Source organism: Anolis carolinensis, chromosome 1 (assembly GCF_035594765.1).
Source record: "Anolis carolinensis isolate JA03-04 chromosome 1, rAnoCar3.1.pri, whole genome shotgun sequence".
Taxonomy (NCBI): domain Eukaryota; kingdom Metazoa; phylum Chordata; class Lepidosauria; order Squamata; family Dactyloidae; genus Anolis; species Anolis carolinensis.
In genome coordinates, this window is record NC_085841.1 from 83,410,872 (window position 1) to 83,426,267 (window position 15,396).

At 42.2% G+C, this 15,396-nt stretch overlaps 1 protein-coding gene and 1 long non-coding RNA gene across 4 annotated transcripts in view; one reads left to right on the forward strand and one right to left on the reverse strand.

The window, feature by feature from the left end:
- Window positions 1–1,676: 1,676 nt before the first annotated feature.
- Window positions 1,677–15,396, forward strand: part of nhsl1 (NHS like 1) — a 187,997-nt gene continuing 174,277 nt past the window's right edge. The window contains exons 1-2 of one of the 3 annotated variants that reach the window (XM_062978198.1): window positions 1,677–1,832; window positions 2,152–2,659. In XM_062978198.1, coding sequence (XP_062834268.1) covers window positions 2,383–2,659 — 277 coding nt within the window. In that variant the 5' untranslated portion in view covers window positions 1,677–1,832; window positions 2,152–2,382. The remainder of the gene's footprint in view (window positions 1,833–2,151; window positions 2,660–15,396) is intronic. The other 2 variants (XM_062978226.1, XM_062978177.1) reach the window with 2 other exon arrangements.
- LOC134298359 (uncharacterized) overlaps window positions 3,600–15,396 on the reverse strand; it is a 179,050-nt gene continuing 167,253 nt past the window's right edge. Inside the window, exon 3 of the long non-coding RNA XR_010005392.1 lies at window positions 3,600–8,953. This is a non-coding gene — a long non-coding RNA (uncharacterized LOC134298359). The remainder of the gene's footprint in view (window positions 8,954–15,396) is intronic.

Below are 15,396 nucleotides of genomic sequence, written 5' to 3' on the forward strand. Positions count from 1 at the left end.
ACAGAATCACTGGGTTGCTGTGAGTTTTCCGGGCTGTATGGCCATGTTCCAGAAGCATTCTCTCCTGACGTTTTGCCCACATCTATGGGAAGGCATCCTTAGAGGTGTGAGGTCTGTTAATGGTGTATTGCATATTATATTTAATAATATTTTGTATGTATTTGTTTGTCATATATGTGAAAGACCTATGGTCTAAGCAATAAAGCTGATCTTTCTTTCTTTCTGTTCCATTTATACATTCTTTGTTATTTATAAGGTATATTTTCTTATTTTAAAAATCTAACAAAAATGGGGGCGCGCAGAATGGATTAATAGCATTTAAATGCTAAATTTGCTTTGAGTTAAGAGCGATTTGAGTTAGGAGCTCAGTCGCAGAACAAATTAAACTCTTAACTCAAGGCATCATGTTATTAAATTAACATTAAAAAGTGTAGAAATTGAACATCCATTTTCCAGAATTCTGAAATATTCTAAAACCCATAACCACCAAATGGGTGGCTGAGAGAGTGACATCTTTGCTCAGTGTACACAAACTGTGTTTCATGCACCACGTTATTAAACATTTTGTGTATAAAACTCCCTTCTGTCTATAATCTGCATGAGAACTGGGTTGCTGTGAGTTTTCTGGGCTGAATGGCCATGCTACAGAAGCAGTCTCTCCTGACATTTCGCCCACATAGACAAGTCTACATAGGGACCACCAAGCGCAGCACCCAGACTATCCAGAGAAGCCACTGAAATCCTCAAGCATGTGGACAATTTCAACAAAGGAAGGAACCATGAAAATGAACAAAATCAGGCTACCAGTATTTAAAAAAACCCTCTAAAATCAGGACAGTAAATAAAGAACACTATGAAAACAGGGGAATTCCAGACATGAAAGAATCAGGGCCAGCTAACACCTCTCCACAAAGGATTACCCCAGGCAGGTATCAGCCAGGCCTTGAAGCTGCAAGGCCATTTAGTGCCAACCAAGTTGGCCAATTGCACCATTCACATTTGCCTTAAACAGACAAAGAGTTCTTTCTCCCAGCCTGGACATGTCACAGATATATAAACCCTACTTGCATAGTTTTCCAACAAACCTCTGAGGATGCCTGCCATCGATGTGGGGGAAACGTTAGGAGAGAATGCTGTGGTGGAGGCTCCTTCTTTGGAGGCTTTTAAGCAGAGGCTGGATGGCCATATGTCGGGGGTGCTTTGAATGCGATTTCCTGCTTCTTAGCGGGGGTTAGACTAGATGGCCCTCTTCCAACTCTACTATTCTATGATTCTGAAACATGGCCATACAGCTCGGTTAACTCACAGAAACTCAGTGATTCCGGCCGTGAAAGCCTTCGACAACACATTGCATGAGAACCTCCTGACGATAAGAGTTGGACTACACTGCCTGGGAGAGTGGTGGAGTCTCCTTCCCGGAAGGCTTTTAATTAAAGGCGGCGTGGCCATCTCCCGGGGGTGCTTTGACTGTGGATTCCTGCCTGGCAGAATGGGGTCGGGCCGGATGGTCTCCTCCAACTCGATGGTGCTAAGGAACCCTAAATGAAACTCATGTTCAGCCTTGGGCCCCATCTCCAAGATATCCGATGAGGTATGCGGATGGAAATACTGTACAGGCTTTTAACAAAACCCAAGCCTTTCGGAGAGCAAGGGGATGCTCCGCCCTGCCTTTAGGACTCAGAGGGAGCCGGTCCTGGCGGAAAGGAAGAGGGAAGGCCGGGAGGGAGGCAGGCGGGCAGGCGGGGAGGTGGGCGGCGCTGCCTGGCGGGCAGGGAGCACTGGCACTCCGTGGCTGCGAGGAGAGAGAGGGAGAGAAAGCGAGCGAGCCACAGGTAGGCGCAGGGGCTGCTGTTGCAGTCCCTCTCTGCAAAGTCTTCCCTCCAGAGTCTCTGCTCGGTCTCCTGCTGCGCGGGCTTCCCGGGTTTTTGGAGCGGGCCGAGGGGAGGCGGGGGACCCAGGTGTGTGCGTCGGGGCCTCCTTTCCCCTTTGGAGGGAGGAGAAACCCTTCCGCCTCCGAAGGCTCCCCGAAGGCCCCTTCCTTCTCTCTCTCCCTCCCTCCTCTGGACCGCCCCAAACTCCTCGGCGTCCTTGTCCTCTTCGGTAACCCTGCTGCTCTCGCTTGCTCTCACACCCATTTCCCTTTCTTTCCAGAGGCAGAGAGCGCTCTTCCAAGGCGCAGAATGTGCTGCTGCTACCTGTGGCGCCTCCGCTCCGGGAAAGGGAGCCCGCTTCGGATTCCTTAGCCAGAACAGACCAGGAGGAGAAAGGGCGCCTTGCCGCACTCCGTCCCCACTCCCGCCTTTGCTTTTGGATGCCGAGGGCTTTTTTGTCCGCCCAGGGAAGGAAAGAAGGGCCACGAGGAAGAGGAAGGGGAGAAAGAGGATGCCTTTCCCGCTGCGGACGGTGGCCCCGCTCGGCCTGTGCCGGCGGGACCAAGGCCCCGAGGAGGCGCGCTTCGGCTCCCTGGAGGAGGTGTGCGCCCACTCCCTGGTGGCCCTCCTCGGGCAGCTGGCCGACCTCTCCCGCTGCGCCGGGGACGTCTTCGCGGGCATCCAGGGCCAAGCCGAGAGCCTGGGCCGCCGCGGGGAGAAGCTCCAGCGCCGCCTGCACGCCCTCCGTGCCCGCGTCGCACGCCTCGACCACCGCGCCGCCCGCGTCCGTAAGTCGCAGCCATGCGGCCCCGAGGGGGTGTGTGTGTGTGGGGTGGGGGTCTGCAGTGGCGCCACTGAAGCTGGACTCGGGCTCCTCCCCCCCCCCCCCCGGGACCCAATTGAGCCCCTTCAGTGAGCCCATTTGCAAGGACTTCACTAAAGTTGGGGTCGCCTCATATCCTCCACTGGAGAGGGGATTGGGCTTTGGGTCTCCTCAATGGCTCTGGGGGTGGATTTATATGGAATGGAGCCTGGAGAGTTGGGGGTCACCTTCTGCCCGCTGCTGGGGAGAGGATTGGACTGGAGCTCCTGCCCTGTGCCCTCTCTCCAGTATTATGATGTCAGGAGTGTTGGGATCATCTGGTGTAATAATAACAACAACTATATATATATATATATATGTGTGTGTGTGTGTGTGTTTTTTTTTTTATGCCAGTTAGAGGGCTAAGCTCCGCCCACTTGGTCTCCTAGCAACTTACTCAGCCCAGGGGACAGGCACAGTTAGGCCTCAGGCCTCCTCCACACTGCCTATAAGATACAGATTATCTGATTTTAACTGTATTATATGGCAGTGTAGACTCAAGGCCCTTCCACACAGCTATATTACCCATTTATAATCTTATATTATCTGCTTTGAACTGGATTTTCTTGAGTCCACACTGCCAGATAATTCACTTCAGTGTGCATTTTATACAGCTGTGTAGAAGGGGCCTCATATAATCCAGTTCTAAGCAGATAATATAAGATTATAAATATACCGTGAAGTCTCACTTATCCAACATAAACAGGCCGGCAGAACGTTGGATAAGCAAATATGTTGGATAATAAGGAGGGATTAAGGAAAAGCCTATTAAACATCAAATTAGGTTATGCTTTTACAAATTAAGCACCAAAACATCATGTTATACCACAAATTTGACAGAAAAAGTAGTTCAATACACAGTAATGCTATGTAGAAATTACTGTATTTATGAATTTAGCACCAAAATATCATGATGTATTGAAAACATTGACTACAAAAAAGCGTTGGATAATCCAGAACGTTGGATAAGCGAGTGTTGGATAAGTGAAGACTCTACTGTATATGTAATGTGCGTAATTCTCATGGAGTACACAACAAAACCACTGGACCAAATCACACCAAATATGGCCACAGAAGACATAGTTATCCAATCTGTCTTTTCACCAAAAAAAAACCCCCTATAAAATTAGGTCCAAATTACAGAAAACCCCCAAGACCAAAAATTTCTAATCACTTGCCGACAGCAAGTCATTATTATTATTATTATTATTATTATTATTATTATTATTATTATTATTATTGGGTTCCTGGGAACCATCAAATGAACAAAACCTGGCAGCCAGCATTAAAAAAAACCGATAATCTGGACAGTAAATAAAGAACAACACTCTGAAAATAAGGGTATTTCAGACAGGAAATAACCAGAGCCAGCTAACACCTCTCAACAAAGGATTCCCCCAGAGAGGAAACAAGCATGCTTTGAAACTGCAAGCACACTCAGTGCTAATCAAGGTGACTAATTACAACATTCAGACTTGCATCCACAAACAAAAACCCACTTAGGACGACGCCACAGCAACGCATAGCGGGCACAGCTCCGAGCGGTTCACATGGGGATCAAGCCCAACCAACAGATAAAACCAGGGGTCCCCAAACTAAGGCCCGGGGGCCGGATGCGGCCCTCCAAGGTCATTTACCTGGCCCCAACCCTCCATTTTATAATATAATATATTATATATACATATAAAATTGATAAAATATTATAATGTTATACAATATAATAATACTAATACCATATAATAATATTAAATTATATGTTATATATTACATATAATACTACAGTATAGTGTAATATTAGTTCAATGTATAGTAATATATAATGCTAATATTGTGCTATGCTAATAATATAATATATTGTATGTACATACAGCTGCTCTGAGTCCCCTTCGGGGTGAGAAGGGCGGGATATAAATGTAGTAAATAAATAAATGAATAATTTTAGACTCAGGCTCGCCCAAAGTTTGACATGACTTGAAGGCACACAACAACAACAACAACCCTAATTAACTTGACTATCTCAATGGTCAGAAGCAGGTCCACACTTTCCATTGAAATCCTGATAGGTTTATGTTGGTTAAAATTGTTTTCATTTTTAAATATTGTATTTTTCTTTCATTGTTGTTGTTGTTGTTTTGCACTACAAATAAGACATGTGCAGTGTGCATAGGAATTTGTTCGTTTTTTTTTTCAAATGATAATTCGGCCCCTCAACAGTCTGAAGGATTGTGGACCGGCCCTCGGCTTAAAAAGTTTGGGGACCCCTGGATAAAACCATACGACCACAGCATATATAATGAAAAGCAATAACAGTAAAATAACATTCATAAAATACATCAGCGAACATCAGGACTAAACAGTGGAACTACTGAGAAATTACAGGGAAGGCAGGCATGTGCAAAAACGTAAGGCAGTGAGATTCAGGAATAGGGTAAAGTGCCGAGGGTTAGGACAGTAAATGGTTAAGATTGGATGGTGATAAAAACGGGCCTACTGTTTGAAAGCACGTTGGAACATCCAAGTCTTCAAATTTTTGCATAGTGTGGCCAGGGTAGGTGCTAATCTAATCTTCCTAGGCAGAGAATTACAGAGCCGGGGGGCCACCACCGAAAAGGCCCTCTCCCTCGTCCCCATCAGTCGTGTTTGTGACAGAGGCGGGAGCGAGAGAAGAGCCTCCCCGGTGGATGCAAGAGCTCGTGCTGGTTCGTAGGGGGAGATACGGTCACACAAGTAAGCAGGACCCGAGCCGTTTAGGGCTTTATAGGTCATAACTTTCACTTTGAATTGGGACCTGGTAAGTTATCGGCAGCCAGTGGAGCTGCTTCAGGAGAGGCGTTGTATGCTCCCTGTAGCTATCTTCTGTTAACAGCCTGGTTGCCGATATTTGCACCAATTGCAGTTTCTGGGCCGTCTTCCACTAGAGAGGAGAGTGGGCATTGGGACGTGACCTGGGCCCTTTTACCCCCTCCCCCCTCCACTTCTTCTAATTGGCACTGAGTGGGAATGTGTGTGTAATGGAGTCACCAAGACTGGCATGAAGAGGGTGGATGTCATCTGATGGGAGTTTGGGCTGTGGTTTTTGACCATGATCCAGTAACCTCCAGTGCCTTTGTGTGTGGAGCGTCTGTAATGGCATCATGTCATTCCAGAAGAGGGGATTGGGCTTTATAATAAATCATAATAAAACTTTATTAATTTATACCCCACCCCCATCACCCATAGGGATTCGGAACAGCTTGCAAAATAGCACACAAAGATGCCATACATACAATACATAATACATAAAATACATCAACATGAAAACAATAATAACATTACATGAACCAGGTATCTAAATTGGATAAAACAACCACTATTAAAATAGAATCAGTTAAAAAAATCCATGTAATCAGTATACTATAGCAGCTCAGCTGAATGCACACAATGCAGGCATAACATGCTAAGTGACTGGCAATCAGTTCTGGTTACTGTCTAAACGTTATCAGTGCCTTCTGGAAAAACCAAGTTTTTAACTCTTTCCTTAAGTGTTGTAGTGTAGGGGCTTGCAGGGGATTTGGGTCTGGCTGTAACCCCTCAGTGATTCTGAACATGCATGTGCTTTCCATGGTGTCTCGGGTTGGCGGCACCCTTGGCCTACCACTGGAGAGGAGCTCAGGTTTTGCTTCCTTAGTCCTCCAGTAACTTCGAGTGTGAATGCGTTTGTAGTGGCATCACTAAAATAAGTGTCACTGGATGCCATCTCTGAGGGTCTCAGGCCTCGATTCTCTCACTCCGTGGACCCAGAATGATTCTCCAGTGGCATCATTAGGGTTGAGGCCACCTTGTGTCCTCCACTGCAGAAGAGATTGGCCTTTGGGTCTCCCTCAGCGCTTCTGCCATCTACCAGTGGCTTTGAGTGTGGATCTGGCTGCAATGGAGACATGAAGGCTGGTGTCACATAGTGCCCCGGAACCCTGAGTGGCTGTGAGTGTGGATGCATCTGCAGTGGCATTGTGGTTGGTGTCACCATTAGAAAGGGCATGCGTGGGCTTTGGGTTTCACCCAGCACCTCCTCAGCCCCTTCAGTGGCTTTGAGTGTGAATGTGTCCACCCACCCAGGTCCAGTAACCCATGGACCTATCCTGTTACCAGATTGAACCATAATTACTTTAGTTGTGTGTCTTCAAGTTGTTTCCAGCTTATGGAAACCTTATCAAGGTTTTTGTGGCAAGATTTGTTCAGAAGGCTTTTAGCTTTGCCTTGCTCTAAGGCTGAAAAAGTGACTTGTCCAAGATCATCCAGTGAGTTTATATGGCTGAGCAGATACTTGGACTCTTCTTCAGAATCATAGTCCAATGTTCAAAGCACTGCAGTACACCAGGCTGGCTGGCAATATCACCACATAAAACTGTTATAGTCATTTTGATATCATCCCCTTTGATGGTGATGAAGGGGCATTCTGTAAGCTTGCACTCATTGCACTCCCTTAGTGATGCCACTTTATATGTGTATGTTTATAGGAAAGAGAGAGAGCGATTGCAGGAGATCTTACACTTATAGCTGCCTTGATAACACCTTTTGTGTACCCCACTTTCCATTCAGAAATGCAGCCATCTTTATTTCCCGTCTAACTGGAGAGTCCAGCCCGGTGGAGGTTGTTGCTCCAGCTTGACCTTTGAGTGGGTTCTTGAGGGAAAGTTGGGCGTCTCTTACAAACTCTGCAGGCTCCACAGGTTTGGTAACATTGCTTGAAGGGCTGTTTTGCCTTTTCTGTGTCAGTTGTAAAATGCTAGTAAGCACAAGGGTGATCCTTGTTGAGATGGGCATTAGTTGAGGTCTTCCGAAATCAGAAGGACTCTCCATTAGGATGGCTGGACAGGATCAGGCCCCCTCTTCAGGTTCATGTGGGACATGTGTACTTTGTGTGCATTCCCTGAAATAAAGACATTTTTGTCAGACATGATTATTATTCCTTGTGAGCTAAATGCTTGTGATGCAAGGGGATGCAACAGGCCTCAAATGGTCTCAAATTGGAACATTCTCAAATATGGGAACCTTTTCTATTGTTCAGCATCTGTCTTATGTGTGTGTACCTATTAGAAGAACTGTAGGAACACACATGGAAAAAACTCCACACAGGTTCAGAGTCCTTTTGTGTTTATGGTAATATTCCATTCTGATCTGGTTAGTTCAGGAAGCTTGTTTTGTTAATATTCAGATTTGGGGAATGCACACTCCTTAGGCTCTTTGATTAACCGATAAGCTGAAACACAATAAAAGACAGTGTTTGGAAAAACAGGTAAATAGACTGACAAAATAAGTCACTTTCTTTTACTTTAAAAACGTATTTGGAGCCATTATATTGAAAGTCATTCAAAGAAATCTGTGCCCCTCTAATTCCTTTTTGAAGTTGATGGACAAAGCTAATATGTATATCTTTACTGTGGACTGTTTCACAGATAAGCCTAAATTCAATGTTTGCTTTTTTGTGAGTGGACTACTGATAAGAATAAAAATGAAACAAAAATAGTTGAGCTAGTAAGTGAGAAAAAGAGCCTAGTTGGATAATATCTTTATTAAGGATAACCAAAATGTCACAAAAGATTGGGTGTGCTTCTAGATCTAGCTTTGCTGTTGGATGCACAAGTGATATCCTCAGCACAACCCCCCCCCCCCAACAAGCTCATTTCATCCACTGATGTTAATACACCAATTCTATTCAATTTTAGAAAGCAAGGATCTTGGTACAGATACTGGTATGTGGAGCTGCTTTTGAAAAATGATTTGGATACTACATTTGGTTCAGTGTACAGTAGTCAGAGTGTACAGAGTGACATATTTATTCAGTACACACTGTAAATTGCACAGGCCAATTAGCACAGAAAGCATGAAACCCTAATTGGGCCTGGGATGGAGACATTCCCTTATGAATCAACCTGTAAACCGAGATCTGCAACTTTGGTCTTTCTTTAGCAGTTCTGCCTTTGGAGGTGGCTATTAGGGAGAGAGTCTTGATTCTGATCTTGTTAATAGAATTCCCTCTGGTGCAGATTCCCTTGGTGTGGTGGTTTTTACCTTATAAGCTTCAGGTCATGCCTATCAGGTCCACCTGCATCTCTCATAATTAGGTTGTACTCACTTGGTGGGGGTGGGGTCCATATTAGATATCAATGTTAATTTGCACAGATATGCTTGCCATTTACTGCTTCTTCATGGTCTCTGTCAATCCCATAAGTGTGTTATCCTGTTGTAGAAAGATAAATTTGGAATAAAGAAATTCATCTCAAAATGGCTTCTTTCTCAAAAGAATGAACAGCGGTTTACAGAATTCTCCCACTGTTAGTCAACAACTGATAACATTGAGGTGTTCACATATTGATTTCTCCTATTTTATTGAAGTACCCGTGGCATACCTTAAGACACTTCAAGATAGTTTGAAAATACCAAATTAACAATTAAACAGAGACAATTGATTTCTTTTTTTAAAGCACTCTAGAGCTTACATTCTATGCCCAAAATTGGCTGGGAATAAGCCCCATTGATTGTAATGAGATTTACTTCCAAGTAAATTATGAATGCAATGCAGTTGATTTACATTTTTCATTGTATTGTATGATATATATGTGGGACTGAACACACTGAAGGTACCAGAACCCATCTGATTTTGGAAGCTAAGCAAGATAAGACCTAGTTAGTACTTGGACAGGAGACCAAGTGCTGGTAGGCTATGTTTCATGGAAAGGAATTGGCAAACCACCTCTGAGCATTTCTTGCTTAAGAAAGCTTTATGAAATTCAAGGGATTGCCATAATTCCACAGTTGACTTGAAGACACAAACACATGTACTCTAGCATCCAGTATTTTAATGCTTAGCTTAAAGCTTGAATTTCTAAATTTGCTTGTTTGTTTATAATGCTTATAATGTTTGTTTATTAAGTACTGTAGAAATACAGAATTAATAGGTGAATAACTCAGTGAGTCACTCTGTGATTTAAGCAATGCTTTGACTCCAAGAACAGAAAATAAAACAAAAACCTCTGTGTCCAATATAGCTTTATATTGTGCCACTTATAATAGCACTTTGTGGAGAAATATAAACAAAAAGACATAGGAAGTCAATAGCAAACCACTTCCAAATAATCCTTGCCTGAAAAAAAAAACTTAGTTGTGTAAGGATGCCTAGTAGCTTTAAATGGCTGAGCAGGGATTCACTCCCTGGTCTGTGGGAATCTTATACCAACATTAAAATGACTATACCATGGCCTAAATACCATGAAGGAGCCAGGTTCTATTTAATCTGAAAAGCTAAGCAGGGTCAAGCCTAGTTAGTACTTGGATGGAAGACTGCCAAAAATACTAGGTTCTGTAAGCTTGATTTCAGAGGAAGGCAATGGCAAACCACTAAGGTATTTCTTGCTTAAGAAAACCCTATGGTCATGAGGGTATACACAGACATGCACTCATATTACACATAGGTATATTAATACTTTGAATTTTATATTTACCTTTTTCAATGTCTGCTTCCACAAAACCTTCTAATAAAGTAGCTAGTATTTATTTGTACCTTATGAACAGAGGTTATCCAGAATTCAAGGGTTAGACGCTGTTATGAGGTTCTGTTTGTTTTGAAAGAAGAATAATTCTTACGTTTGCAAATATTATACAAAGAACAAGGTGGTGTTTATATAGTGTGTTATTACTATATGTATCTTAACTGATTCTTCAGGGTACATAGAAGCCAAACAATTCTTTCCTCCCCCCCTTACAGTATTTGAGACTTTAAAATCCAAAGTTTGAAAGTAGAGCAATAGATGGTGGGTTTTCCTGCTACAGACGAACAGCCTTTTTGTAGAAATGATGTTAGCTCCTGTGTGGAGCGTTTGGTATTTCCTGCTGGCTCTGTGCAATGAAATGTTCAGTCTGTGTGTGCATATATTATCTCTTCCCTTCCCCCTTTACAGTTTTTCTGTTTGTCCCTCTCAGTCAAATGCAGGGCTTACAGTGTGAAGGATGGAGCTCTCAGTAGAGTAGAGGAGCTTGTTTGTCAGCATTTCTGATGTATATCTGTGTTCTGGTACATTTGGCTCATTAGGATTTGAAAAGGATTTCACGTCTTTACACTGTGTTTTTCATTTTCATTTACTTCTAAAACATAACTGTTTAATTGTACTTGTAGCAGTTGTTCAAAACAACCTAAAATGCCAAAAATTAACAGAGCAAGAAGAATAAGGTAGTCACATGTGGTACATTTATCTCAAAAACTGTTAGCATTGATTTTTTCAGCACAGTGGTTCTCCTGATATATATTTTATTGTCATAGAATTATAGAATAATAGAGTTGGAAGAGACCACGTGAACCCCGTGCCATGTAGGAAAAGCACAAAGTGCCCCTGACAGATGCCCATCTTCAGTTTGTCCTAGTCTTTTATTCAGAAAAGCCTCATTTTTCACAGTATTTTTTAAAACATATTTCAAGTTTATTGGTTAATTTATTATAATATAAACTTGCTATCACTTAACGATAGATACATTCATTCATTTGAAATGTGCTGCTGGAGAAGAGTACTACAGATTTTGTGGATTGCTAAAGAAAAACAAATGGGCATTAGAACAAATCAAGCCTGAACACTCTCTAGAAGCCAAAATGACTAAACTGAGACTGTCATCCTTCAGACATATCATGAAATACATGGCACACTAGAACGGGCAATAATGCTTGATAAAGTAGATGGCAACAAACTCAGTCAAGGAAGCCACAGCCCAGAGTTTGCTGACGATAGAGGGACTTGGTGATCTCTCATTCATAGGGTCACCATAAGTCAAAGTCAACTTGATGGCCATAACAATGAGAATATATGTGTCTACTTTGTTTTCCAAGGCTAGAACATCATTTTTGAGGTTCTGTTTAGAAAAACAAGGCTCTGATGGAAATTCAGTAATATTAATACTTGTCATTTATATATTCCACTAGTCAAAGTGGTTCCTATACAACAATGCATATCAAATCCTTGTGTCATAGACCAGTATACATTTATATGTGTGTTTTTGTCAACTTATGGCAACTGCGTGTATTTTACTGTTTTTCAGGTTTAAAAATACTCCAAATCTGTTTTGCCAGTTTTTCCTCTGAAATATAGGCCACAGCACCCCATGTTCATGAATGGTCTTCCATCCAAATACTAACAAGGGCTGATTCTGCTTAGTTTCAAAGATCAGATGGAGTATAGTGCCTTTCAGGCAGTGGCTTACTTAGATGAACTAACCTTAATTGCCTGCCATAACTGAAATTCAAAACATGTGGCACCCATTTTTCTTTGTTATGCAAGGCACAGCGTGGGTGAATGTATTTTTTTAGTCCAGGTCATCACTGAAATGTGGGCATCTAGGTTAAGGGCTGATTCCAGCAGACCTCCCAGGCTGTGGGCCTGAGATTTCGGGGGCAGTACCGGCTGAATCTCTATTTTCTGAACTGTCTTTTGACTGAACAAAAGCACATCTGTCTTGTCTGGATTACGTTTCAGTTTGTTTTCTGAAACTCATCCAGTCCATTACTGACATTAGAAAGAGGGCTAGAGTTGGGCAGCAACGGTATATTGGCGACTATGAACTCCAAACTCCAGCAAACTTCTCTCTGTGGTGTCTGACAGACCACATAAGGAACTGATCAAGAAATTGAATGGGAACGTCCCAGAACCACTTGCCGAGTTCACTCTCCAAGAAGGACCAAAGTGCACCCCACAAAGATTGCATGGTCAATTGTATTGAAATCTGCTGAGAGGTCCAACAGCACATACAATAACATTCTCCCCCATCCTGTTTCCTGTGTAGGCCATCCTCCAAGGCACCCAAAGCTATTCCTGTCCCATTGCCAGGCCTGAAACCAGATTGAAATGGATCTAGCAGTGCATTAATATGATCCCTACAGTCAAGCTGTGGAAGCAAACATTTACCTCTCACACCTGTCTTTTCCATGTGTTTAGTATGAAACTGGATATCTGCACTGTCATAAATTGACTAGCCAAAGTGGTATAAATTTAAGTATCATAGATTCTACTTTATATTGATCAAGTAGTTGATTAGTCTAGGCTTACATCCAGATCTGTGCTTGTGCCGCATCTTTCTAGGATGGCATTTCTTTTGTCTCTTTCCTTGAAGTCCTTAGAGCTTGTGCCCATTACAGCTCTCTAAAATAAGATTTTAAGGTGTTTGTGGCTCTGTAGTAGGAAAGGGAGACAATTTTTTTCCAAGTGTCACATTACTGTCTATCATTCTTTCTAAATTAACACATCCCTGATGATATGACATTCTGTAATACTTTTCTCTTGCATTGCCTGTTCTATAGTTATAACTAATTTGTAGTTTGAAATTGCTCTGATGTAATAAAAGACTTTATTGTTTCTACCTAATACAAATATCTTGACTGACATTTGCTATTTGTATTACTAATTCAAAATGTTATAGGTTTTAAAATTGAATTCTTGAAAGATTTGTGGAATGAAGAAAACTTGTCATCGCCTTTCTATACAGATTACTTTGCTGTGAAGTTTCATAAAATAGGAATATGCATAAACGATGAGTTTTTCCCATTGATATTGCAAAATAAAGTAATTATATCATGCTCTTGCACCATATAGTAACTGTATCTGGATCTTGTGGCACTTGGTATGGGAAAGAGTGTTGGGAAATAACTGCATATGAAAATAAGGACAATAGCTGAAACAACTGGAACAGTGTATATCTAATCACTTGTGTAAGACGTTGAGAGGGGGAAATGACATTATTGAAAGTGTTGATATCCAGTTGATGTTTTGTAAGATGTTATTGTGGTTAAACTTATTTAGATATAGCTGTGGGTGATAATTTCTTTTATTTGCATTTTCAGAATGACCCTTGTTTCTGTATAAATTGTTTTGTTGCAGGGCCATCGTCCATAGCAAAGACTCTTCATATATTTAGTGGTCATGAAACAAGACTGAATAAATATATGGAAATGTTGAAAGGATATTTATAGAGTTGAAGTTTTAAAAGTTTTTTCATGACGTAAACATTTTGGAGATCTTTAGTTTTGCCTTTTTATTCTTATTAAATCATCACTTAAAAACACGGGGATAAAATATGTTCATGTCTCATTTAAATCATTCAGTTGCAGGCATGGGCAACTATCTTAGCCAGGCATGTAGCTTGAGGGGCTTCAGCCCCCCCCCCCGAAATTCTCAGGGTGGTCCGCGAGAAGGCCTTACTGGTATTATTTAAACTTTTACGTTTATTCATATCATGATCTGATCACCATGCTCAATATATCCCATATGCATGGAGGTATTGGGATAACGATACAAAAGGTTTGCTTGGGTAGATCCTCTTTCACTCAGACTCAGCCCCCCCCCCCCCCCCCGAATCAAAATCCTGGCTGCGGGCCTGATGAGTCCAAGCTAACACTGTTAATGGTGGTGCATTATGGGACTAACAATCCCCCCCACCCCCAAATACACAGCTCCAGTTGCCATTTTTTTTCCCTACCGGATGATAGATGTCAGGTTTAGTTTATTTGGTTTTTTTTTGGTGAACATGGTAATGGCGCTCCATGCAGTCATGCTGGCCACATGACCTTGGAGGTGTCTACGGACAACGCCAGCTCTTCGGCTTAGAAATGGAGATGAGCACCAACCCCCAGAGTCAGACATGACTGGACCTAACGTCAGGGGAAACCTTTACCTTATGGTATACTATTACACAGACTGATCCATAAGTAATCTCATGATGCCTTTTTATTTATCACTCTGTATAGGGGTTAACAGGAATTATTATTTTTTTCTGTATAGGAGCAAAATACAAGAGCTTTTTCATTGAAACTAACATTTCCTTTCCTATTTATCTCAGTGATTCATGTGGTTTAGGAACTGCAGCTCTTGTCTACTCTATAGCCACCCAGAATTAGGGAGGAAATGCTGTGCAGTGCAACCTGTGGCTGTTTTTGTTTTGTTTGGAGTCAGCTGTTTCCGCAGGGAAGATCCCATTTGGCTCACTACACCTCCTGCTGCAACAAAGAAAAACACTGTGAGAGGGCTTTTCCTGTGTATTACATGGAAAAAAAGAGGGAGGGGGATAAGAAAGGAAGAAAGAAATTCTCTTCCATGCCCTCCATCTACAACATTTCCCTTCTTGTAGCAATTTACTTTGGAAAACCCCCAGTGCTGAAGTCTATTGATTCTATAACACAATAAGTTTGATCCAACCCATTTATTTCTCTTATGTACTGATTCTTGACAGCTGATAAGACCCCCTGTGAGGTTTCTTGTATCTATTTCCTTTTCCTTACCTCTTGTCAACATGATGATAGAGCATAACCAATAATAAATTAATAAGCAACCATTAGAGGCATGCTAGATGGCAGACAGGAAACAGACAGCCGCTTAATAATTAGGCCTCAATATGTCCTTTGGAACTAAGATTAATCACTCCTGTTCTAAAATACTTATTAGAAACCTCCCAAATTTTGCTGTGCTTGCTGGGGACTGGGAGTTGTAGTTCTACACATCTAGAAGGCATTAGATTGAGGACTGGTTGTTTCCCCCTGCTCTGAATTGGTATTTCTTTTCAATTTACCACAAAAGTACCTGGAGAATGTTCCGCACTGTCCAAATAACATTAAATGGTTTATTACAAAACCACTGTGGAAATGGAATTCAT